The sequence below is a fragment of the Rhipicephalus sanguineus genome, chromosome 6 (genome assembly GCF_013339695.2).
Source record: "Rhipicephalus sanguineus isolate Rsan-2018 chromosome 6, BIME_Rsan_1.4, whole genome shotgun sequence".
NCBI lineage: Eukaryota > Metazoa > Arthropoda > Arachnida > Ixodida > Ixodidae > Rhipicephalus > Rhipicephalus sanguineus.
In genome coordinates, this window is record NC_051181.1 from 12,957,799 (window position 1) to 12,983,552 (window position 25,754).

The 25,754-nt window shown below is 49.3% G+C and overlaps 1 protein-coding gene across 2 annotated transcripts in view; it reads right to left on the bottom strand.

Moving 5' to 3' along the window:
• LOC119395603 (vacuolar fusion protein MON1 homolog A) overlaps nucleotides 1-25,754 on the bottom strand; it is a 332,663-nt gene that overhangs the window by 42,896 nt on the left and 264,013 nt on the right. For both annotated transcript variants that reach the window (XM_049416693.1, XM_037662580.1), the window contains one exon: nucleotides 12,802-13,077. In XM_049416693.1, the coding sequence (XP_049272650.1) occupies nucleotides 12,802-13,077 (276 nt within the window). The remainder of the gene's footprint in view (nucleotides 1-12,801; nucleotides 13,078-25,754) is intronic.

Genomic DNA, 25,754 nt, shown 5'->3' on the forward strand with positions numbered 1-25,754 from the left:
ACGTCGAAGCACCCTGTACGGTCCGAAGTATCGTCGAAGAAGCTTCTCACGCAGTCCGCGTCGTCGTATTGGCGCCCAGACCCAGACACGGTCGCCGGGCTGGTACTCCACGAAGCGTTGTCGAAGATAGTAGCTACGGCTGTCGGTGTGCTGCTGGGTCTTGATGCGCAGGCGGGCGAGCTGTCGAGCTTTTTCGGCATGTTGTAAGTAAGCGGCGGCGTCAAAATTTTCTCCGTCGAAGACGTTGGGTAGCATGGCGTCGAGCATCGTCGCCGGGCTCCTTCCGTAGACCAACTTGTACGGCGTCATCTGCGTCGTTTCTTGGAGGGCCGTGTTGTAAGTGAAGGTCACATATGGAGGACGGCGTCCCACGTCTTGTGCTCAACGTCGACGTACATGGCCAGCATGTCAGCGATGGTCTTATTTAGACGCTCGGTGAGGTCATTGGTCTGCGGGTGGTAGGCGGTAGTGCGGCAGTGGCCCGTCTCGCTGTATTTGAAGATCGCCTGAGTTAGGTCCGCAGTAAAGGCGGTACCTCTGTATCTGATGAAGACCTCCGGGGCGCCATGACGCAAGACAATGTTCACCACGAAGAATTTGGCTACCTTGGCAACACTGCCTTTGGGCAAGGCCTTTGTCTCGGCGTAGCGGGTGAGGTAGTCAGTTGCTACGACGATCCACTTGTTGCCGAAGTCGACGTCGAGAACAGCCCCAGTAGGTCCATCCCGATTTGCTGGAACGGCCTGTGAGGTGGTTCGATTGGTTGCAGAAGTCCCGCTGGCCTAGTCGGCGGCGTCTTCCGTCGCGGGCAATCTCGGCAAGTCTAAACGTAGTGGGCGACGTCGGCAGCAAGGCGTGGCCAATAGTATATTTCCTGTATTCTGGCGAGCGTGCGGGAAACACCGAGGTGTCCAGCCGTCGGGTCGTCGTGTAGGGCCTGGAGGACTTCTGGTCGCAATGATGAGGGCACGACAAGAAAATAGTCGGTTCGAAGGGGCGAGAAGTTCTTCTTGAGGAGAACACCGTTCCGTAAGAGAAACGACGGCACTCCTCGTTTGAATACCTTTGGAACAACGGCGGTCTTGCACTCAAGGTACTCCATAAGGCACCACAGTTCCGCGTCAGCTTGTTGCCTTTCGGCGAAGTCGTCGGCACTTATAGTTCCGAGGAAGCAGTCGTCGTTGTCTTGCGGCGGCGCGTCGACGGGGGCACGAGACAGGCAGTCGGCGTCAGAGTGTTTTCGTCCGGACTTGTACACGACGGTAATGTCGAATTCTCGAAGCCTCAGACTCCATCGTGCGAGACGACCTGAAGGGTCCTTCAATTTAACTAGCCAACATAAGGCGTGATGGTCGCTGACAACATTGAAGGGCCTGCCATAGAGGTAGGGGCGAAACTTTGACGTAGCCCAGATGATGGGAAGGTATTCTTTTAGGGGCGAAGCTCCTTAAAGCAGCACCCGTTCGTCCCTCGTAGTCGTAGTAGTCGTAGTGCGTAACCAGTCGTAACGCTAGTACCAGATCTTGACCTCCAAGGTGGTGCCGGTGGGAGATTTTTCCTGTGCGTTGTTGAACAATAAAAAATTCGCAGCGTGCGCGTTAACTAAAAGCCAAATTCTTCTGTCTCTCATTCCCCATTAGCAGCCATTGGCATGTTCCAGTAGGAAACGTTAGTAGAAGTAGAAGTGTAAGCGTTAGCTAAAAGCCGACTTCTTCTGTCTCTCATTTCCATTAGCAGCCATTGTTTACCTCCAAGATAGTGCCTGGTGAGATTTCTCCTGTGCGTGATTAAACAATAAAACTTTTGTTCAAAGCGCCGTTGATTGATGAAATAAACCAACGAAAGACGCCAGATGTTTTCTAAAAGCAAAACGAAAGAATGCCAGATGTTTCTAAAGCAAAACGAAAAGATGCCAGCTGCTTAATGAAAGACGCCAGATGTTTTCTAAAGCAATGGTTTTCTAAACAATGAAAATTCACAGCGTACACGTAAAATTAAAGTGAGCTGCAAGTCGTCATAACTCTCATTGAACCTTTAGTATAAACGCGCCCGATCTCACGTCAGTGATGTACTGGGCAGAATTCACGGAAGATTCACGGTTTACCAATGAACCTCCGCAGCTTCGCCCACTCATCATCATTCACTCCGTGGATATGCTGTGATTTTTTCTGTTGTGGAATAGTTGGCTTCTGCCTTGGATAGTGACCGGCTAGCATAACTGATAACCCTTTCAAGCCCGTCAGTCTTTTGCATAAGGACAGCACCGAGTCCTACGCTGCTTGCGTCGGTGTGTATTGTCGAAATCGTCGGCGCAATCGTCGAAATGTGCAAGTATGGGTGGCGTCTGCAGGCGTCGTTTAAGTTCTTGAAATGCTTGCACTTGCTCCGTTTAACAGCTGAATTCCACATTAGTCTTCGTGAGAAGCGTCAGTGGTTCGGCGATCCGTGAAAAGTTTTTGACGAAGCGTCTGTAATAGGCACATAAGCCGAGAAATCGGCGCACAGCCTTCTTGTCGGTGCTTGGCGCGAAGTCGGCGATGGCAGGTGTTTTTCGCGGTTCTGGGCGCACTCCAGACTTGCTCATCACATGATCCAGAAACAAGAGCTCGTCGTACGCGAATCGGCACTTTTCTGGCTTCAGGGTCAGTCCAGAAGTGTTGATTGCTTGAAGTACTGCCTCAAGCCGCCGGAGATGCTTGTCGAAGGTCGACGAAAACACGACGACTTCGTGCAAATACACAAGGCATGTCTGCCACTTCAATCCGGCCAGCACGGTGTCCATGACGTGCTGGAACGTCGCAGGTGCCAAGCAAAGACCGAAAGGCATGACCTTCAACTCAAAGAGGCCGTCGGGTGTTTAAAAGCGGTCTTTTCTTGGTCTCTCTCGCCTACTTCGATCTGCCAATAGCCGGTCTTGAGGTCCATCGACGAAAAGTACGTCACATTGTGAAGTCGATTCAGGGCGTCGTCTATTCGTGGGAGGGGGTACACGTCCTTCTTCGTGATTTTGTTCAGGTGCCGATAATCAAAGCAGAAGCGCCGTGTCCCATCCTTCTTCTTCACTAACACGACGGGTGGCGCCCAGAGACTCTTTGAAGGCTGGATGATGTCGCGTAGCATTTCGTCGACTTGTTTCTTTATGGCCTCACGTTCTCGCGTCGAAACTCTGTACGGGCTCTGACGAAGTGGCCTGGAACTTTCTTCTGTTATGATGCGATGTCTTGCGAGCAGTGTCTGCCGAAGTCTAGACGACGATGAAAAGCAGTCCTTGTATTACAGGAGCAGGGTTTTGAGCTGGTCTTGCTTCACCTTCGGAAGGCTCGGGTTGACGTCGAAATCTGGTTCGGGACCTTGATTCGTCGAAGCAGGTTCGGCAGCATCGAAGAGGGCGAAAGCATTGCTGGCGGCCACACAGTCGCCGATGTAGGCAACCGTCGTACCAATTTTGAGGTGCCTTATTCGTGGCTGAAGTTTGTCAGCACTACCTTTGCTTTACCGTCACGCAGCTCGGCTATACCTCTTGCGACGCAAATTTTACGGTTCAGGAGTAGGTGCTGATCGCCCTCGACGACGCCTTCAAGGTTCGCAGGTTTTTCGCTGCCGGCGGAAATAATGATGCTGGAGCGCGGCGGAACGGTCACCTGCTCTTCTATCACATTCAATGCATGGTTCCCTGGCGCTGAGTGGGGCGGGAGCGCTTTGTCTGAGGTTAGTGTTATTGACTCAGAGCTCAGGTCGATGACGGCGCCGTGGTCACTTAGGAAGTCCATTCCAAGTAGTATCACATCCCTGGAGCAGTTCTGTAGGATTACAAAGCTCGCAGGATAAGTCCGGTTATTGATGGTGACTCTCGCCGTGCAGACGCCAATCGGCATTATCAGGTGGCCTCGAGCTGTCCGGATTTCGGGTACACTCCAAGCGGTCTTTACTTTCAAGAAAATTCGACGACGCAAACCACCGAGAAAAGAAGGTGAAAGGAAAGAACATGCACCAACTAGCCCAACAACAAGTTTTACTAAAGGTCCTTACTTTCTTCAGCTTGGTGGCGAATGGCTCACTGACGATGGAATAGTCGGCCCCAGTGTCGACGAGAGTGGTGACGTTGTGGCCGTCGATGAGAACGTCGAAGTCGCTGGTCCGTCGCCTTGCTTTGCGGTTAGGTTGCGCCGTCAGATCACGGCTGCGTCGATTTGTTGTGGGACTTCCATGCTGCGTCGTGAGCTCTTCTTTGGTCCGCGCGGTTTCGTCGGCAGGGCTTTGTTTGCTGCGCATCGTGTTCTGCAGGTCTCGTCTCGTTGTCGGCGGCGGCCGCCGTGGAGGATCTTCGGCATTTAGTCGTACAGCTACCACACCTCCATCGGTTGCTGCCCTTAGTTTCCTGGATACGGGCTAGGCGACCAGCCCCTGTTTAGGCCAGTACTGCCGGCGGTGCGGTGACATGTAGCGGCCGGGCGACGGAGATCGAGAAGGTCGTCGTTCTTGCCACTGTGTTCCGGTGAGGTAGTCGATGTCGCCAGGCCGTTCGCCTGGCTGCGGGCGCAGCGCGTTGACGGCGAATCTGTGTAGCCTTCCCGCAGTGGTAGCAGAGCGGGTGGTTGTCAGGGGCGCGCCAGACGTTGGTCTTCGTTGGCACATAGCGCGGGGCATAGCGCTGGGCGACAGGAGGACGTCATGATTTAAGTAGCGCACTGACGGACGAGGACAGAGAAAAAGAAGGTGCACAACACCTTCTTTTTCCGTACCAACTAGCTCAAGTTTCAATTCTCAGACAGGAGGACAGTAGGGTGTCAGTGGTAGTGGCGGTAGCGGTGTCTGGCGGCCGAACTGCTGCAGCGGCACGGCGTCTTGACGTGGACGAAGAGCGGGGGCGTTGCGTCGGGCTGCAGCAGCGTAGCTCATTGCTTGCAGCTGCGGCTGCGCTGACTCGGGGATGCCCAGTGACTGCTGAATTTCCTCTCGGACGGTGTCTGTGATTGAGGCAGCTTGAGGCTGGCACGACGGGAACATTCGGTGAAGTTCTTCGCGCAGAAGTGTTCTAGTTCGGGCGAGTTGGTCATCCATGAACATAGCTTGTATTAGTGCGGTACATATGAGAAGTAACCTAGCTGTCTCTTTTTTGTGTGTTGTGTCTACTTCTCGTATGTACCATGCTAATACAAGCTAAGTTCTTCGCGCAACACGGCCCTTATGGTCTCGCGGAGATCGTTGGCGCCGATGGCTTGAACCGCTGCACTGTCTTGGATTAAGCAGCGGTTGTATTGGCGGGTCTGTATTCAGCGTCTTCTCGACGGTCGTGGCTTCTGAGACGAATTCCTGGACGGTATTCGGTGGATTCCTCATAAGTCCAGCGAAGAGCTGTTCTTTTACTCCTCGCATGAGGAAACGAACCTTCTTTTCTTCAGGCATGTTGGGGTCAGCGTGGCGGAACAGCCGGGTCATTTCTTCCGCGAAGATGGTCATGTTTTTGTTTGGGAGTTGAACCTGTCTCCAGCAAGGTTGCGGCCCTTTCCTTTTGGACGACACTCGTGAACGTCTCCAAAAAAGCACTGCGAAAGAGATCCCAGGTTCAAAGTGTGGACTCCCGGTTCTCGAACCATGTCCTTGCTGCTTCTTCCAGGTAGAAGTACACGTGGCGCAGCTTGTCATCGGCGTTCCAGTTCTTAAATGTTGCGACCCTTTCAAACGTCTCCAGCCAGGTTTCGGGGTCTTCACATGGCGAACCACGGAATGTCGGCGGCTCCCTGGGCAGTTGCATCGCTATCGCGGCAGGGTTCGCTGCGGCCGTCATCGTGCCTGTTGTCTTTGTCGCCGTGGCTTTTGTCTTATCCGGTAGGGGGTCCGTATTGGGGGGGGGGGGGGTAGTAATTTCAGTCTGCGGCTAGCTCGGTGTTGCACGAGGTCTTCGACGCCTTCTTCACGCCGTGGGCTTGGTTCCCAGCTCTTCGTAGGTGTCTGGAACATCAAGGAAGCAGCACCTTCACCAGATGTCACGTGGTCGTGCCGCCGACAAAGACCGCAGGCGACGTGTCCAAGATGAAACTCTTTATTTTTCCGAACTTGTGCCCAAGAAACCGAAAGTTAATTAACAGCAATACACATGGTATGCACTGATAGCGGCGAACAGAGCGTCGGCCGTCGATCAACTGGCAAGCGGTGAAGCGCGTTGGCATTTATACATGTGCCGTCATATATTCCAGCGTAATCGCTGGTTGTCGCGCAAGCTCTAGAATAAGCTCGAGTGTTCGCGTCTTGCGCGCAATCTTATCAAAACGATCTACAATAATCGCGAAGCTTCTCGAACAATGAGACGCGGTTTGCGCTGAGCGTTGCCGACAGCCTTTGTGGGCGAAAACCGAATACAGCAAAAGTGATAATAAGAAACACACGTGGAATTATTTTCAACAATGTTTATGTAGACATCGGCACAGCCTATAGTGTCCATGGTGCACATTTCTACATGTTCCTCCCCAATTTGCAAGAGGCGCAATAGTTGCTCCGATGGCACTTGCAAAAATCCCCTCGTCTTAATTGCAGTCAATGCAGTTGGCTCTAGGGTGTTGCTTTTAAAGGGGTACTGACACAAAATTTCGCGGCCGAGATAGCCTGCTGGATCGATTCCCGTGTATGTGCGTGTACCATCTGCAAAATATCGACAGCAAATAAAGCTTGGAAGGTATTTTATATGAATTTTTTCGCGAGCGCGATCCAGCATTATAGGTCGCACCTAGTGCATTGACACCCTCGGAGGTGACCCGAGGTGACCCCCCTACTTCCCCCTACTTCCCCTACGTAACCGCTGCAGCCGGTACAAGTTATGATGACGTCGTAGTCGCCATTTCTGTTTTGACGCGCTTCCCGACGAATCGCTCCTCGCCAGCGGGTCAAACCTGAAGTGATTCGCCACGTCGAAAATTCCTTCCATCCCCGCCGCAAGAAAATCGTCGCCATCAGACGACGATGAGCACGACGACGACAGACCGCCCGGAAATGCGTCACTGTTCTGTGTGCTCACGTGACCGAGCGTTTCACTTGCTAGGTGGTGACATGGAGGAAGGAATACTAAGGAGAGGCCCTGACGTCACATTCGTGAAGCCTCCACATCGCAAACACCCGCATCGCCTCCTAGCGAAGGCGCAGCGAAACATTTCGCGATTTCCGTTGCGACGTTTGCAAGCGCATGCGCGCATCGTGAAACTTTGCAGCCTTTTTTGTATGTTTGTTTGTTTTTCGCCGTGCAAGCGGTGTAGTCGATTCACGCATGCTGCTCTTTGTGCGTGTTCTTTAGGAAAGCTTCGCAATGCGGACAGTACCGGGTGTCACTTTTCATGTGTACGTATACGTTCGCTTCATTACTGATCACTAAGGCATGGTATTTGCGTGCGAAGCTCTCGGATGTGCGCTCTGTTGCTTGTTACTCGTTCTGTCAACTCGGAACACACGTGAAATATTGTTTTTGGCGTCTGACGCGCCGTACATACCATGCGCTGAAGGCATCGTACGTTTTAGAGGCTGTGTCGTTCAAACGAAAGGGCAATAAACTTTTGTTGTTGTTATCGGACTACGTGATGTATGTATTATGCGGTGTGCGCTCGCTGCGTGCTTGTGTTGTGTGCGCACTGGAATTACAAACTTTACGTGCACGATTGCGTATACAATACAGCGGTGTCCTCTTTTCGACGTGAAGTTACGTCAACTTGGCGTTGCGCCGAATTGCTACTAGGCTTACTCCATATATACACGAACAAAGAACCGCTAATCGGGCAATAGGTCTGGAAATCGGGCTACGAGAAAGGAAAAGAAAGGCCTAACACCCAGCAGAACGCGTAAGTTACTGCTAGGTGAGTTCGAATACGATGATGCAGGGGCTCAACGTTTTTGATCACGGCACGTACCGGTATTCTGTACTGTTGCACAAAAACGCTCCACGAAGAATTTCAGCACGCAGCGCTCGGGCCTGCCACGCACGAACACCCTGGTAAACGTCTGCTTGCAACGTTTTACTGCGTGCGAACCGCACAATACGCGCTAAGTTTACGCCGGGACTGCAGATCCGAGCAGAAGCGAACCAGCGCGGAGAGCACGCCGCGGGGCGTCTGCTGTTTTGTTTGCCCCATACCGGCTTGTTTGCCCCATAAATCTGACGTCACTTCCGCCACACTTTTCGCAATGCATTGGGATACGATAGGGCCTCTCCTTAGTTTTTCCTTCCTCCATGAGGTGGTGATAGTTGCACTCGGCGGCTTGTCATTTTTGGAGCTCTGTCAAACCGAAACTGAGGCTGTGTCGGTAATGAGGAGCTTGTCATTAATTATCTGTCGTGCGCTGGAGCAAACGATGTGCCATGTTATGATTAACAAGCCCCCAGCAACGCATTGCAGCAAAAAAACGCGGTGAGAAAATTTTTGTGTCAGGACTCCTTTAAGTGTTTGGAGGCAGTCCTTGCAGCTTATTTTAGCAAACTTCTTTGAACATAGCCGCCAAGGTAATCCAAAATGGAGTCCCTCGTTGACTTTGGAGCGCAGTGAGCGGGTAGGACATTTGCAATTTGTGCCAGACTTATCTTTGATTTCTTTGTCGTCTGCATTGGAGACATCCGCATTCGCGACTGTCGCATCACAGTCTGGAGAAAACTTCCACCAGTCTTGGTCTATCTAGAGGCAGTGAAACGATGTTTCCATTCACTGTGCACACGTCAGCACGTACAATGTCACTTGCATCGAAATGCTTTTCGCACACGCGAACGTACGTAGAGTCGAACGGAAATCCGACAGTCTCCTGTCGCTTGATTGCACGTTTCCACCTGTCGCGTTGTTCTGCGTTGGCTGGTAAACAGAACAGGGAGACTTTTTCGACAGTGCCCTTGTATCCCGAGCGATAGCCCGACACAGAGCAGGTGTTGGGCATTGCTGTCACGACGAGGTGACTGCGAAAAGAAAAAAGGGGTGCAACCAGCACAAACAACACCACTCCGTGCCCACACTCCGCTAATGGCGGCCAGCAGCAGCCGGCTTCCTCGTCCCCCTTCTAGCTACATCAGCGCCGCGGCACGAAAAGTATGGGCGGTATATGGAGCTCTGCCATTTTGTTACACGTGAGTTTCATGACCAGTAAAAGTATTGAGGGACCATGGTGTTAGTTTTAGCCACCCCGCCCTAACCATGTGGCCCCGCCCTAACCATTGGCCTTTCTCGCATTTTAGATATTCGTCCTCTCAAATTATTTGAATATCGAATCGAATTATTCTATTCGAATTCGAAACTCGAATATTCACACACCCTTAAAGGGGCCATGACACCCAATTTTCGGTCATAATCTATGGTATGTGGATTTATCCTTGTGCATTCACAAATAAGGTGGCGAAATTTTAGTGCATTTGGTCAAGCACTTAATCCGCCTTTTGCATGCCTCTACAGCGCATGCACGGCCCCCTGGCGGCGACTCTGCGAAACGATCTCTATTTATGCCGTTCCAGACGCACGCTGCCTCTCTTCTCGCCACGGCATTGGTGGTCAGACTAGTGTTGGCATGTGCAGGCAGCACAACAAACATATCTATATATCTGATTCTGTTAGCGCGATGCCGGCGACGTGTGCCGCTTATGGATGCACTTCCCTAGGCGTGCCCAGCAGCAACATTCATATTTCCGCTTCCCATCGGTGAAACGTGATCGTCAGCGTCGTGAAGCGTCGATCAGGGCTGTCAGGCGCCAAAATGAAGATGGCAGTCTGTAGCAGCCTTCGGATTTTGCACGACTGTGCGAAAAACACTTTGTTAAAGGTGTGTGTGCTAATTATTGCTATAATTTAGGTGGCGTACGCGAAGCACATGCCACGTTTTCTGCAGGACGCAGAACAAGTATGCGCTTTGTGTCCAGCTCGTTGTACAGCAGTTCAGTAGCGACGAAGCTCTCGCTACGACAACACCAAAGTGTGGCTAAGAACCCCTAGGTGCGCTTCAGTTTCAACATACCTACGCTGTTGTTTACTTTGGCATCGTAAAAATGGTCGCCATAAGTCCTCCGCTTGAATATAATGAATGCCAAAGAGTGCAATTTCGTCACCTGTCATTCACTGAAGTTCAGCGGTTCATTTCTGTCGTCGAAGCACATTCGCTGTTCAGCGAGAAAGAAAAAAACATCTATGTATTTTGGCTGTTGATGTGACTGCCGCACACCAATTCATAAATCTTGCGGCGTTTTGCTTGTGTTAGTGAAGTTTCGACGTGCTTGCTTTTTTCTGGTCACCTTAGTGCGATGTTCATGGATTTTGCAGGTTCGCCGTCCAACTCGCTCAGGCACCCCAATTTCGTGCCATCACTGTTTGTCTACACCGATGATTTTAAGAAGAATGATCCCTTTCAGCGCTATTCACGCACCGCAGCGCAAACAAGAAAAGGCACGAAACCGCCAAAGCAGAGGCCCGGTAGTTCATATGATTAGTACGAATGAAACAATAAACAAAAATTATATTGACCCGGCTGGGCAGAGGCATGCCAGTACGTCTCCTGTGGTTTTCCTCACGACTGCATGCACGATGTAGTAGCCACCCTTCATTGAAAGGAGGCAAATACTCTTCTCAGAGGTCAGTATGTGGACGTGGCAGTCAACTCACTGAACATGAGGTTGCGCACGTACCCTTCATCGCAGAACTTCTGTCCTTTTGTGGTTTGCCGGGAGCACTGCCAACTACTTGCCGCCATGAAAGCATTCAACTGCTTTTTGCTCGGCATTTTCATTGATACCGGCGTTTTCATCCATCCGTTGGTCACAGAAAAGAAGCCGCCGGGTATGTAAATACTCCCAGGGGGCTCCATGCCTCAACACAATGCTCAGACGGGGCCACTCAGCACATGTGCCATAGCAATAAAGCTTCGTGCTATGCAGCAGCACTGGTGGCAGTGGTGGCAGTAGCAGCAGACGCACACCCCAACGCCGCACGGTTTGTTTTTGGTAGTGTCCGCAAGAAGGCGCCACACAGACATGCAAAAGGCGGATTTATAATCGAATAAGACTTTGATTTGGGCGAGTTGGTACATGCTTAGCTGGGGAAAAACAGCGCAATAAAGGACGAGGACGCAGGAACACAGTAGACTGGACGAGCGCTGAACTTACAACTGACATCTTTATTGCACCTACCGCTCGTTTTTACAGCGCATCAAACCGAGCACGTGTTGCTCTTTAGTGTCTCTTTAATGCCAATTAGGCCACTTTGGTAGCTTTGTAACTACGATCTTGCAAAAATAATGCAACATGTTTTAATAGATTAAGTTAAGATGTGCTTGGCTTTAATACTGGGCAGCTTAAAAAAAAAACGAGTCTGGCCTTTTTTTCAATTGGTTTTTAAAATCTTGCATTTTTAGAGACATGCCCTTACTTAAGCATTTTTGGTTTGCATTTGACAATATACTTGACAAATGTATTTGTCACAATTGGTAATTTAATGAGTGGCAATGCTCTGTCAAATTGTGAAAATACTGACTGTCATACCAGCGGAGCAAAAAAATCTGAAATTAGGGCATTATTGAGCAATGTGCCATATTCGAAAAATTTTTCTTAGAATAAGGGCCCCAATACTGCAAGGTGACAGCATTTTGTAAACTCACGCTATTCATAGTTTGCCAAGAAATATTTTAAGACCTATAGGTACAATAGTTTTTTCATGGGATCTCATCAAAATCCCATTGTCGCACAATTTACAAAAAGCGGTTCTGGATCAGTGATGACTTCCGAATTTTTTTGGTGAAAGCAAATTTTTTTTTCGTGATACTATTGGCGTTGCTGTCCTGGGGACTCGGACAACAAAATATATTTTTTCCAGCGAAATTAAAGGGGGTCGCCGGACATGAATACACCCACTATCTGAATATCTGAATACACCCACTAGTAGCCTGTTTTGTTGCTCAAAACTTTTTCTTTTTGAAGGTAAAATGCACGAACACGTCACAGAAGCAGCACAGCTGATGTTTCCAATGTTGATGGCTGGGCCAGCGGAACAGTTGTAGCAGCTTTGGCCCACCGTCGGCCTAAAATATTTTGCATGGCGCTTCCCAGGGTGAGCCTGAGCACCTAGCAACTTCTCCACTGTACATTTTGACATGAAGGAATGAAACTGGGGTGCACCTTTTTAACTCCCTCACACTCTATGTTGCTGAGCCGGAGTGTCAAGATACCCAACACAACTTTGGAAAGCTACTTTGTACTGCCATTTATTTCCTGAAGGCTGCACACCACTGCTTGCCAATCCACCCCAGAGGTACTTCAGCAGGTAAATCTTTCAACTGAAAATGGCTTAACTGTGCTTGAATGCCATCCACAGCAGAATAAATATATTGCCTTTCTTCAAGTTGCAGCAGCAATGGAAAATCGTCAATCAGGAACCAGAGGGTAGCAAACCTGGCATGTGCAATGGTGCACAACCTGGCTACTTGTGCACTTTTCAGCAGCTGACATTTCAGCAGAAGTTTCAATACAATGTCCAGTAAAAGCTCATTAATTCAAACTCGGTTAATTCGAACTTACAGTTAATTCAAACTGATTCCCTGGTCTCGGCACGGCCCAGTGCATTTCTATGGGGGAAAACTCTCAATAATTCCAATGCGTCGGTGTCCACAACGGTTAATTAGGACTTGGAGCCCCTGGTTGTAACTTCTGAGTCGGCACTGAATCGACTGTCAAATATAAAAGAACTGAACAAAAGCAAGTGCATACAAAAAGCCTGTGAACACACGTCACACTGCTAGAGTACACTTTCTTTTTTGAAATCACCACACAGTGCTTTGCATATCTGCCCAAAATATACGTACCCATCCCATGAGGGTCTCCCTGCCAGTGGAGCAGAAGAGTATTTTGAGAGGACAGGCCGGCTGGTACATGCGGTGGTGCAGCAGCCGGTACAGAGCCAGTAGCTGCCTGGGCTCCTTGGAGTAGGGAGGCTCCAGCCTTGGGCTGCTCAACTGTGCCCCACTCTTGCTCTTGTAGAGGAAGTGGTAGAGCTCAGGCACGCCTGCCTCACGCACACTGTAGCCCCCACTGATGGTCGCTTCTCGCAGGGCCTCAAGGGAGCCTTTGCGCTGAAGGCTCTGCATTAATAAAAACTGCTTATTACCCCACAATACAGCCAAGTGTTACAACAATGCACCATAGTTAGCACTAGTAAACAAAAACAAAAACACTGATTGTTTAGCATTAAAGCCCCGTTCACACTAAAAGGTTTTCCGATCGGCAACAAAATTTTCACGACAAAATGCACAACCGAAAAAAGCCCTAGTCGCATTGATCTGTGCGAGACCAATTTTCGTTGCAGGGGAAAGAAAGCGTTGCTTGTCGCAAGCCAATCAGAATGCTGCATTACGAGAGAAAAGAAGGAAATGCTTGCAACAAGTCACAATTTCCTCCCGGCAATTAAAAGTGGTTTCGAACCAACCGGTTAGGTGAGTGCATTTCTGTGCTATGTGACATGTCATCGTTCTTGTCGAGGACCGTTGGTGTGTAGTATTATAAGATACATGCACTATTAGAGATACTATCCCAGACGCTGTGGGGGTATCTTGTGTCCATAATATGATATGTCTGGCAAGATGTGTATCAGAGCAGTAAAACCTTGCTACAAGAGAGGGAACTGGGAAACGTGTATTCCGGTAACCAAAAGTCCCAAAAACACTGAGGAGCAGGACTAGATCACTTCATCATACATCAGCATCAAAGTGTGTTTAAACACATCTACAGCAAAGGTCTCAGGAAGGCTTAAAGAAGCCATTCATAGTAGTTTGTTTTTTAGCAACTGCAGATTACAACAGTTCCCTTTCCTACTTCTGGTGGTAAAACATTTCACTTTGCAAGCCTTCCTGTTGATCACAATACCTACAAAGTGCTCACGGATGCTACTAATGAAGCCAAGCAAAGTATAGCAGCATTATTTGTGGTCTTCAAATGTAATGTAGTAATTATGATATAAATGGAAAGAAAGTTAGGTGGACAAAAAGACAGCTTACCACTGATAAGGACGGGCCCTACAGCTTCCAGATAACGCATCTGATGCTCTACAGAGCATTAGAACATTAAACGACCACCACTGTAGCTGAACTGGTAAAGCATTAGACAGCATTGGACATGTTACATGAAGGCTGTAGGTTCGGTCCCTACCAGCGGCATGTCGCTTTTTCATCCACTTTACTTTCCTTGCACTTATATCATATTACTAGATCACATTTAAAGACCACAAATAATGCCCCTTTCTTGGCTTCATTAGGCTGTTCATAACAATGCAAATGAGCCTTTTTAAAACGTCTCTTATAGCTGAGTGTTTTATGTAAACATGTCTCTTGTATGCAATGTTGTTAACATGGCAAACATAGGAAAACCAAACCATTTTTAAATGTCTCTTATAGCCAAGTGTATCATGTAAACATGTCTCTTGTATTCAATGTTGTTAACATAGTAAGCTTAGCAATATCAACCAAACAATTTTCCGGTGTCTCTCATAACTGAGCGTTTCCTGTAACCATGTCTCTTCTATGCAATGTTGTTAACATGGCAAACTTAGGAAAACCAAACAAACCATTTACAAATGTCTCTTATAGCCAAGTGTGTCATGTATCATGTCACATGACTCTTGTATTCAATGTTGTTAACATAGCGAACTTAGCAAAATCAACCAAACGATTTTCAGACGTTTCTTATTAGCCCCGAGAACGAACACTGGCGGCGCGGCAGTCGCGGCGATGTGACATCACGGCCAGGACTCGCTTGCTCCGCGGCCGAGGATCACCTTTTTCTGCGCCCGCCGCGTACCCGCTCTTTCGCGATACGGTGGTGATTACTGCTCATTCTTGCGATACAAATCTCCCAAGGGAGAAGGTAGAAGTTTACACTACTAGCGAAAGTTTAGTAAGCTGTAGAAAGTTTGGATAATATAGCTTATAATGGGTGAATTCCCGCCCGAACGGAAGCTTCGCCGTGAAAATGGTGACGCACAAGAGCAAGACATTCATTGTTTTCACCGCGTACTCCAGGACATCGGTGTTAAAAGAATTTACGCTTATGGTTCTAACTTCATTACAACTTGGCGTAGACTTCACGGTTAGAACACGCGTCCCAAAGATTACAAATTAAATTAGGACGTTTTGAATTCACTAACTACATTGCGGCTTATCGTACAAGTTATGTCTGCCTTTGCAGATTATCTAGGTGATTTGACAGAATTGCGCTATCTGCTACAGAAGACTTTAGATGAATCTGTCTATCGTAAAGAATCACTTAATACATCCAGGAAATTAAACAAAATACTGCCACGCACACAATGGTTTCGGAAATTCTTAGGTATTAGTATACTTGGATTATGTAAACATTTATTCTCAACACTCGTCTGGGATTATGTGGCCATATAACCTGATTTGCATGAACTGCTGGTCCGATCAACCACCGGGTGACGTGCGGTAATGTTAAATTCTCGTGGGAGCACTGTTGATAAAAACTGTCTGCAAAACAAACGCCTGAAAGTCGAAATGAGTGTTTTGAACTGTTTCGATGGCACTCTCAGTAACGTGGCCCACGTATTATTTGAACGTCCTTCGCTTTAACGAGTCAATTATTGGTCTCGCACGTCATGTCCACATAAAGGTTCATGATGCTCAGGGGTATATCAAATGCAAAGAAAATTAATTTACGAGCTGGCTACCTAAACTAGTACTTATACAAGTGTAACAGCGCCGTTGCTACGATGCTGCATGAAGACACAATCTGACAGCAATAAGGAGTTTCCGCAATTAACCTCAACTTTTTCATTTTGCAAAATGAAGCCCCGAAATTATTGCGAGAAAAACGTGAAACTAAACAACATGATGAGTGAGCGAGTACACCGAAAAAACAAACACAGCAACTGCGGCAGTATTCTCGGGCGAGCGCTTTCGAGATATTTTGTGAAGCTCAATACTGCATGCGCTTTCGTAATCGTGCGCGGGGCTTGGCATACCGGCAAGAACGCTGTCCGCCGATCGCGGATGCGTCCGATGCAAATAACACTTGTGGAGGTGAAGCCATCATATTTTTTAAAGGAATCGCCCGTGAATAATGTGAATAAGGTGCCTTGCGTGTCAAGACCGCGACATGATTGTGAGACACGCTGCAGATTAATTTTGACCGCCTCGAATCCTTTAACATGCTCCTGTATCTAAGCAGAGGAATATTGCTTTTCACACCCGTCGGAATGCGGCTGCTGTGGTCGGGAATGAGACCCATCCCCGAAGTTAGCAGCGCGACACAGCAACAAACCTGATCACCCCTTTCAAAGTGTGCACGACAGCGCGCGGGCACCGTTGGTGACTGTGAAGAAAAAATGCATATAACTCTTTGTCATTTTACTAGGAACATTACCGATGCTGTTTTCCTCATTCATCTGAAGCTTGAGACGGGCAAAAAGCGAACGTAAACAGCGGAACAGCGCACGAAGCAGGCGCGCGATATGCCGGCGCATCACGGCGGCAGTCGAACAGTCCTTGCCGTGACGTCATCCACGCCTCCCGCCAGGCGGCGCCACCCCAACTTCTCGGGGCTAATAGCCGAGTGTCTCATGTAAACATGTCTCTTGTATGCAATGTGTGTTGTTATCATGGCAAATGTAGGAAACCCAACCAAACTATCTTCAAATGTCTCTTGTAACCACAGCCCTACACGTAGCACAGCCCTACCAGCCGCCAGCATTTATAACCAAATACTCAAATGCGCTACCAAACATAAATAATATCCTCCGTAAGTATTTCCCAATACTGGCAAGCAACGAGCGCCTTAAAAAAGCGTTTCCCGGAGTACCAAAGGTCGCCGAACACACACAGTGACACTCAAGTGGTAATAATAATAATAATGGTGGTGGGGGTTTTATGTCCCAAAACCACGATATGAATATGAGAGACGCCGTAGCGAAGGGCTCCGGAAATTTTAACCATCTGGTATTCTTTACCGTGTACCAAATTCGCACTGTACACGGGCATCTAGCATTTTGCCTCCATCGAAATGCGACCACCGCGACGGGGATCGAACCCGCGACCTTCGGGTCGGCAGCCGAGCACCGTAACCGCTACACCACCACGGCGGACGCATGGAAAGTGAGGAAGCTGAAGACAGAACACCCCTGGAAGACGCTCAACTACCATGCACTCGCCGCGGACCACGTGGATTACGCGAAAACCATGGTCAATGCTTCCTACAATAAACCTGCTGAGAGAACCAGGCCTCTCATCATTTCCGGTGACTTCAACATTGATTTATCAAGGCCCAACAACGTCTGGCCCTTATACTGCATGAAAGACGGCTTCGATGTGCACAGGGCATCAAAGACCTCGCTGCCACGTCCAGGACAGGAGGCATCATAGATCATTTCATCGTAAGAGGCATCCAGGATTTCCACCACCTGTACTATACCTTGCACTTCCCTGCACTTAGACTCCTCGTAGCCGCGATCACGAACGGATCCGATTAACAAGTCCGGTCCAGCTGCTGGTGCTCACTGATCACCGTGATGATGACCTTGTTCAAGAACTTTCAAGAACCCCTTCTACACATACACACGGGTTCGCGAAAGGTGCGTGCGTTCTCCGCCATAATGGTCCAGTATAAGCATAACTAACTGTGACTGTAACGTACGTGCAATGCGCCTGCGCGTGCCACTCGTCTGTGTATATATCTTGCGAAACTTTCCTGAATGAAGCTTTGTTGCAAGTAACGCCTGTCCTGTGCATCTGTGTTCCTTCTTGGTCCTGTTCGGATTCGCGCTATTCAGTATTGAAGAATATAAGCACTACATATCAGCTTACCGCGTCTGGTGTTGGTAACACTCATGTTGCTGAATCTGCTGATTTTTTTTCCTTCCATATGACTCACCCAGTTCGTCAAGGCGGCCTCTCCCCCCCCCCCCTCTGGCAGTTGCCCTCCCCTTCTCTCTTGTGGTGGAGAGGGCACGAAGCATATACACACAAGAGCTGAGGAAATCAGTTCCAGCCTTGAAGAAGACAAGTGCACTTGTCGAAACGTCGGCTCGAGCACCAACCCCCTGTGTACAAATTTTTTCATCGTTAGTGTTGTGTAGGGCAGGAGCGCGGCGTAACCCGCGGCGGGCCGACGGACAGGCCGAACGACTGGAGGGCGCATAAAGTGACGACGCAGAGACCAAGCTTCGGCAAGACTGACAGGAGACTGCTCTCCCGCGTTTATTGCAGGCGGTTTTAAGGAGGGGGAAGAATGGCTATTGGACCGCGAGGCACGGGTCACATGACCGGCGTGGCCATGCTGGATTGGTGGTAGCAAAGAGACATGGATAGAGTGCCTCGATGTCCTCCTCGCCCACCGCTCCGTAGGGAGTGGAGACAACTGCGTCGTCTGCTACGGCGTCTGCCATTTTCACGCCGGCTCCGATCTAGGGGCGCATTGACGGGGCGCGTGTGAGCTGTTTGCAGGCTCTACGGAGGCTTTGCGTAGACTATAATACTCCGGAAATGCATTAATGTGTTATCATGGTTCATTAAATCTTATTTTTGATAGTTTACTGTCTAACAGCACTATGAAATTCGCCGCTTCACGCGATGATATGCTGCTGCCTGAAACCACCTTTAAACGCCCTGTGACCGCATGTTGGCATGATAGTTTACTTACTTTAAAACAAAAACGGCGTCATTTGACACCGGCTGATCTGGCTCTGTGGGTGTGAAATAACGCGTTGCTTAGGCTTTAGTGTAGAGCAATGTGTAATTGAGGTTCGAATCACCGTATTACTCGGCATTTCCGCTCTTCAGGAAGATTTGCTCGGCAAAGCGGAGCTGGTTCAAAACAGTCATTATGCAGCAATGATGATAAAGTTACTTGAGGAAATGTCTACAGTAAAGGTAACCAATTAATAAATTACCAATGAATACGTGATTGCTGTCAGTATTTTGATCCAATTGCATATCTTTGTTATCTATTATCATTTAATTGTCACACGTATTTGGCAGAACTCTTGCGGCAAAAGATAACAAGCTAGCCAAATGACAACTTAATAAATTTCAACACGTAAAATAGTCATATCCCTCTCCAGCTCTACTTGACAAGCGAAGAAAAAAAAACAGAATATACATCACAAAGAGAAACAAAAATGTCTCAGTTGTGCCTAATACACCAACACACGATTTCAATGTTCACTGCAAGCTCACTCCTGCACATGTCTTGCTTGCATGCCTATTAGCTCCCTTCACCGCGACTTGACGCTGGTGCACGCGCAGCCTCAGCTTCGCGGAGTTTGAAATTAGCAGCTTTTCCACAGCTTCTTCGTGTCGCCGACAGCATCCTGCCAACAGTGACACTTCATTGTCCCTTTCGCAGGCAGAGCGCAAGTTCATAGATCAGAGGTTGTGATTAGGGTGGTATGCGCTCGCTGTGTGCCTAGTTTGCTGTGCATGTCTGTGCCTATATATTTGGTTGCACTTTCTCTTGAATAAACAGTCGAAAGTTTGCGCTCCCCTGGACCCCTTCCCTCGTTATTTCCTCGCGCAAGAAACAGCCATACTTTGTGGCTTGTACTTAGACATGAACCGACTAGCCCAGCAACGTGTACTACTTAGTGGCTACTCGTCAGATTCCACGTACAGGCTTTCCACAGGGCTTGTCCTGAAGGCACCTGTAGCAAGGCGAATACCCAAGTGATGGACAGGATCCAGCATCTTCAGGACGCTTGGTGAGGTAGAGTGATATGTTATGGCTCCGTAGTCTAGACGCATGCAAATAAGACTCTTGTATAGATTCAACAGACACTTTTTGTCGCTACCCCACGTAGTGCGCAACAGCAGTTTTAAAATGTTCATTGTTTTGAAGCACTTGTCTTTTAGGTATTTTATATGTGGCACAAAGGATAATTTTGCATCCAGAATTAAGCCTAGAAATTTACGTTCTGTAATTCACAGGTAAACGCTGACCCTGCAGATCAATATCGGGATCGGGATGTATGCCTCTTTTCTTAGAGAAAAGCACGCAGGTGCTTTTTTGTGCATTGAGACTGAACCCGTTCTCGTCTGCCCATTCGGCTACCTTGTTCAAGCCGAGCTGTACCTGCCGCTCACAGATTGCGAGATTGCAAGACTTAAAACCAGTCTGAATGTCATCCACATAAGTGCAATAAAACATGTTGCGAGGGATGGAAAGATGCAGAGAATTCATTTTTAAGATAAATAGGGTGCAGCTGAGCACCCCGCCCTGTGGTACTCCAGTTTCTTGCACAAATAGACGTGATAGGGCATTTACTACTCGCACACGGAACGTGCGGTTTGACAGATACCTCTCTATAATATTCAACATCCTACCATGTATGCCTAAGTGTGAGAGGTCTCTCAGGATTCCATACCACCATGTTGTGTCGTAGGCCTTTTCCATGTCAAGGAATACCGAGAGAAAAAACTGTTTATGGAAGAATGCATCGCGAATTGCTGCCTCAATGCGCATTAGATGGTCAGTTGTGGATCGTCCCTCTCGAAATCCACATTGGTATGGATCGAGAAGATTGTTCGATTCTAAGAGATGTAGCAGCCGCCTGTTTATCATCTTTTCAAATACTTTACAGACGCAACTTGTCAGGGCTATTGGCCTGTAACTCGAAACGAGAGATGGGTCCTTGCCCTGTTTCACGATTGGAATGACAACGGCCTCTTTCCAAGCAGAGGGCATCTCGCCGGAAAACCATATGGTGTTGTAGAGACTAAGGATAGTTTCGTACATTACGCGGTCAGAGCCAGGCGTGGAATTGTTGCAGGAATTTAGCGACGCCTGCAGCTCAGCAAGGCAGAATAGACTGTTATATGCCTCGTCTATTGTGGATTTCCGTTCAAGTTTCTGCCGCTCTATCCTTCCTGTGTACCTTCTAAACGTTGCCGAATAGTGGGACGAGCTGGAAACATGTTCGAAGTGCGCACCTAGGAAATTGGCTTGGTCTTCCAAGGTGTCGCCCTGCAGGTTTACTAAAGGAAGTGAAAATGTCTGCTGCCCTCTTATTCTATTAATCCGGTTCCAGGCTCTACCTTCGTTGGTGTAGGAGTTTACTCCTGAAAGAAACTTCTGCCAGCTCTCTCTCCTAGCCTGCCGATGCGTTCTCCTGCCTTGGGATTTTGCTTGCTTAAAATTGACAAGATTTGCTGCTGTGGGGGAATCGCGTCGAAGCCCCCACGCTTTATTCTGTTTCCTTCGCGCCTTGCGGCATTCGTCGTTCCACCAGGGGACACGGCGTTTGCTTGTTCCCCTAGTTATTTCTGGCATGCACTAAGAAGTGGCATCGATTATAAAAGCAGTAAAATACTCGACAGCAGCGTCAATGCTAAAACAAGACAAGTCCGCCCACGATATACTAGTAAGGTTGTGAAACTCCTTCCAGTTGGCTCTGTCAAGCTTCCACCGAGGAGCCTGAGCTGGAGATTCATTTTGTTTTTGCATTTTGAGAAGTATTGGGAAGTGGTCACTCCCATAGGGGTTTTTAACCACTTCCCAGTTAAAATCAAGAAAATAGATGGAGAGATGATGCTAAGATCGATGGAGGAATGTGTGTTGTTTGCGAGGCTAAAAAAAGTGGGTTCTTTTTTGTTTAGCAGACATGCGCCTGTGGAAAAGATAAAATTCTCAACGAGGCGGCCTCGCGCGTCGGTGCGAGAGTCGCCCCACAGGCTGCTGTGAGCATTAAAATCGCCTAGAACAAGGTAGGGCTCCAGCAACTCATCTATGAATGATTGGAATTCATGTTTCCGTAGCTGATAATGTGGGGGTATGTACACTGAACAGATAGTTATAAGTTTGTTTGCAAGTATAGCTCGGACGGCTACTGCCTCCAGTGCCGTTCGGAGTGGAAAGTGCTGGCATGCTACGTTTTGGTCGAGTATGATTGCTACACCGCCAGATGATGCGCAAGCATTAAGGCGGTTTTTCCGAAAAACAACATATTGACGGAGGAAATTTATGTGTTTCGGATCTAGATGTGTCTCCTGTACACACAGCACCTTTGGACAAAATTTACTAAGGAGTTCTTGTATGTTGTCTAGGTTGTGTAATATTTATTTATTTATTTATTTATTTATTTATTTATGAGTACCTTACAGCGCCCTCGTTGGGCATTGTGTAAGGGGGGCAATACAGCACGTACAAAAAAGATATAAATATACATAGGTGAAATACTGATTATTACAGATGTAACGAACACACGAACATAGTCCTCTGATGTTCCATTGTAATATTTTGTCCATGCTGAATGTGTACGTTTGCTGTGTGTCGCAAAAGAGCAAAGTGACTTATTTTACAGAGCCTTTGACAGGCCCTGTGATTAGGGTTTTATCTTTTTTGGAGCGGTCGAGGGATGCTCGCAGCTCCTTCGGCGCCACCTGCGCCTGTGGACCAGTAGTGTCCATTGCCTCTTGTGAGACGCCAGACAGTCGCTCTGACGAGCGGTGTTTGCGAAGGGTATGCTACGTCACGGCTGACGAAGCCTTCGACCCCACCAGGCCAGAGGCCGAGGGGACCTCTTTAGCTGCTGGGCTGGCCTGGCTGTTGCCAGAGCCAGCAGCGGCGGCTAGTGCGGCCGTGTTGACAGGGGGCGGGGCAGCCTTGGCTGCTCCTACCGTGGGGGCGGGTGGCCGACGCCCCAGCACACTGTGCGTGGCATGGGCGACTGCCTGTGGCCGTTGTAGTGCTGCCCCCTGTTGCACTACATTGGCGAATGATGGTTTGTGTGGAAAAGCTCGTGAGACACGTTGTCGCGCTTCCCGGAAGCTTATATTCTCTGTCACCTTGATTGTGAGGACTTCTTTTTCTCTCTTCCACGCTGCGCATGTTCTGGAGTATGCGGGGTGGGCGCCATCGCAGTTCGCGCAATGGGCCTCCGATTCAGTTTTGCAATCATCGGTTGAGTGTCCTGTAGTGGCGCACTTTGCGCAAGTGAGCTGCCCTCGGCAGCTTTGGAATGCATGGCCAAATCTCTGGCACTTAAAACAGCGCCGGGGATTTGGAATATATGCTCTCACACTTAGTTTTAGGTAGCCTGTCGCGACTGTTTCCGGGAGTGTACTAGAGCCAAATGTGAGTATTAGATGTCTGGTAGGAAGTTCCTTGTCGTTGCGCCTGATTTTGATACGCTGCACATGTAAAACATTTTCATTTTTCCACCCATCAAGCAGTTCTTCGTCTGTGAGATCCACGAGGTCGTCGTCTGAGACTACACCTTTCACAGTGTTCATGGTTCGATGCGGTGTAACGGATATGGGCCAATCCCCAAACACTACTAGGTTGTTGAGTTTCTGGCACTGAGGTCTTCGATTAATAGATCCCCGCTTGCCATTTTGGTGGCTTTGTAACCACTGCCAATGGCGTCAGTTAGGCATCTAGAGACCAAGAACAGTGAGATGTTGGTGGCTTTCTTTTCGGTGCTTTCGCAGTGAATGACGTGGTATTTGGGGAAGTTGTCTTTCTTTTCCATGAGGGAATCTAGGCTTACATCGGTGCGCCACCTTTTCAGGGGGCGATCAACGGAGAAAGGGTTTGGTGATCCCATGAGTGGAGGTTGTTGTTCGGCAGCCATGCCAGCCGCCCACCATCGAGCCCAACGAGGGTACGCAGTGAGACACGGAAGGAAACGCGGACGTCAGCTGTACATGGCCACCATAACCAAATATGGTTTACCCTAGGTTGGATAACCACGCAAGGTTAACCCTTGCTGCCAGGAAAAAGTGAAATAAAAGAAGAGAGAAGTAGACAGGAAAGATCAAAATAAGAGAGAAAGACGAAGACGTGGGTAGAGAGAGAGAGAGAGAAATAGGAAAAGGCGACTGCCGATTTCCCTGGGTGGGTCAGCCCAGGGGTGCCGTCTACGTGAAGCAGGGGCCAAAGGGGTGTGTTGCCTCTGCCGGGGGGCCTTAAAGGTCCAATCACCCGACGTCGGCTCAACCCCCAGGATTCCCTTTTCCCCGGACACGGCAATGCCACGCACGGCTAGGCGTGGGAAGGGGTCGGAACCCCCCCCCCCTGTTAGCTCGGGTCCGTGGTATCGCTACACACCAAACACCTGCTTGCGCAGACGCCCCTGCGGGGAAAGCTGTCTGTATGAAGTTTTTGAACACACGGTTGAAGCATTCTACAAGTCCATTTGCCCGGGGGGTAGTACAACGAAGAGTGAGAGAGGCGAATGGCACGATCCTTCAGGAACTGGTTGAATTCTCGGGAGCAAAAATGAAGGCCGTTGTCACACACAACTTCGTTGGGGTAGCCCTCTCGAGAAAATATTGAGAGCAGAAAGCTTGTCACTGGGTGCGTCGACACCTCGCAGCAGAACTGTACTTCCGGCCACTTGGAGAAGTAGTCTACGAGGGTGATGGCGAACCAGCAATCGTGTGGCGCTCTTTCCATGGGACCGACAATATTGATGGCGACCATCTGCCATGGCCTTGAGATGACAGAAGAGAGACCAAGGCCGTAGGAAGTGTGAAGCGCCGTTTCCAAAGGTATGTCCGCCAACGCTCGCAGGCCCAGACGCAGGCAAGTGCCTCCTGTTCCCCAACTGCATAATGTCGTGTTGTGTGACCCCTGGTGACATGCTAAAACACCAGTGCGGTAGGGGTTTCTATTCATGCTACTGGCGGAGTTGGGTCTCTTCCATGCCTCTTTGCTACCACCAATCCGGCGTGGCCAAGCAGGTCATGTGACCCGTGCGTCGCTGACCAATAGTCCTTCTCCCCCCTCGTTAAAACCATCTGTAATAAACGCGGGAGAGCAGTCTCCCGTCAGTCTGGCCGAAGCTTGGTCTACACGTCGTCACTTTACGCGCCCTCCCGTCGTTCGGCCTCTCCGTCGGCCCGCCGCGGGTTACGCCGCGCTCCGGCCCTACACAACACATGGCCACGAGGTACTACAGGCGACGGTTCTACAGGCGACGCCAGGCGACGTACGTGACATTACGCTGCGAGTCACATTTTCTGCTGCGCGTCGGTGCTTTAGCTTCCTGCACGCTACAAGGGCGTCGGCCTGAAATTCCTTTGTGCCAGCTCCGGCCACTGAACCACGCCACTTCAATTCTGCTTACACCTACTGCTACCTGTACGCATGGCTGGCCATGCGTACAGGTAGCAGTAGGTGTAGGAAGATGGATTTCCTTGTGGCTTCGTGCTACAATCGGGTGGTTGTCTATTTTCCCTTTCTTAACTCTTCCGCCACCTTGCGGGTTTCCGCAGAACTGATTTGCAAAATGGCTGGCCACTTTGCGAAGCTCCCTCTATTCCTCGACGCTCCCGGCACGCCTACCATTCCATGGCTGTGATAGGATTAGTTTGCCGTTCCGGCGCCCGGGGGTGTCCATGTTGCAATGAAATAAATACAGCGCACATGGCCAGCCAGTCATGTGTGGAACCCGCCAACGTACTTGAGTGTGATTCGGTCCGGTGACCAGCATGGCCCAGGACTACCCGGTTATCACAAGTGGCGACGAGGTCGACTGACGAACCGGACAGGCACAGCACAATCACACGTCGTCATGCCTGTCGTCGGGAAGCTGGATTCCTTCGGCCCGAGTACATCGGAGTGGGCGGAATACCGTGAGCGGGCCGAGCTGTACTTCATCGCGGACAACATCCCGAGCAAAAATCAGACAACTGTATTTTTGACATGCTGCGGTCCAGAGACTTATTCTCTGCTACGAGGCCTCCTAGCACCAAGCAGGCCCGCCGAAGCAGGACTGACCAAAATTTTTACCACACTTGGCAAGCACTACGCCCCT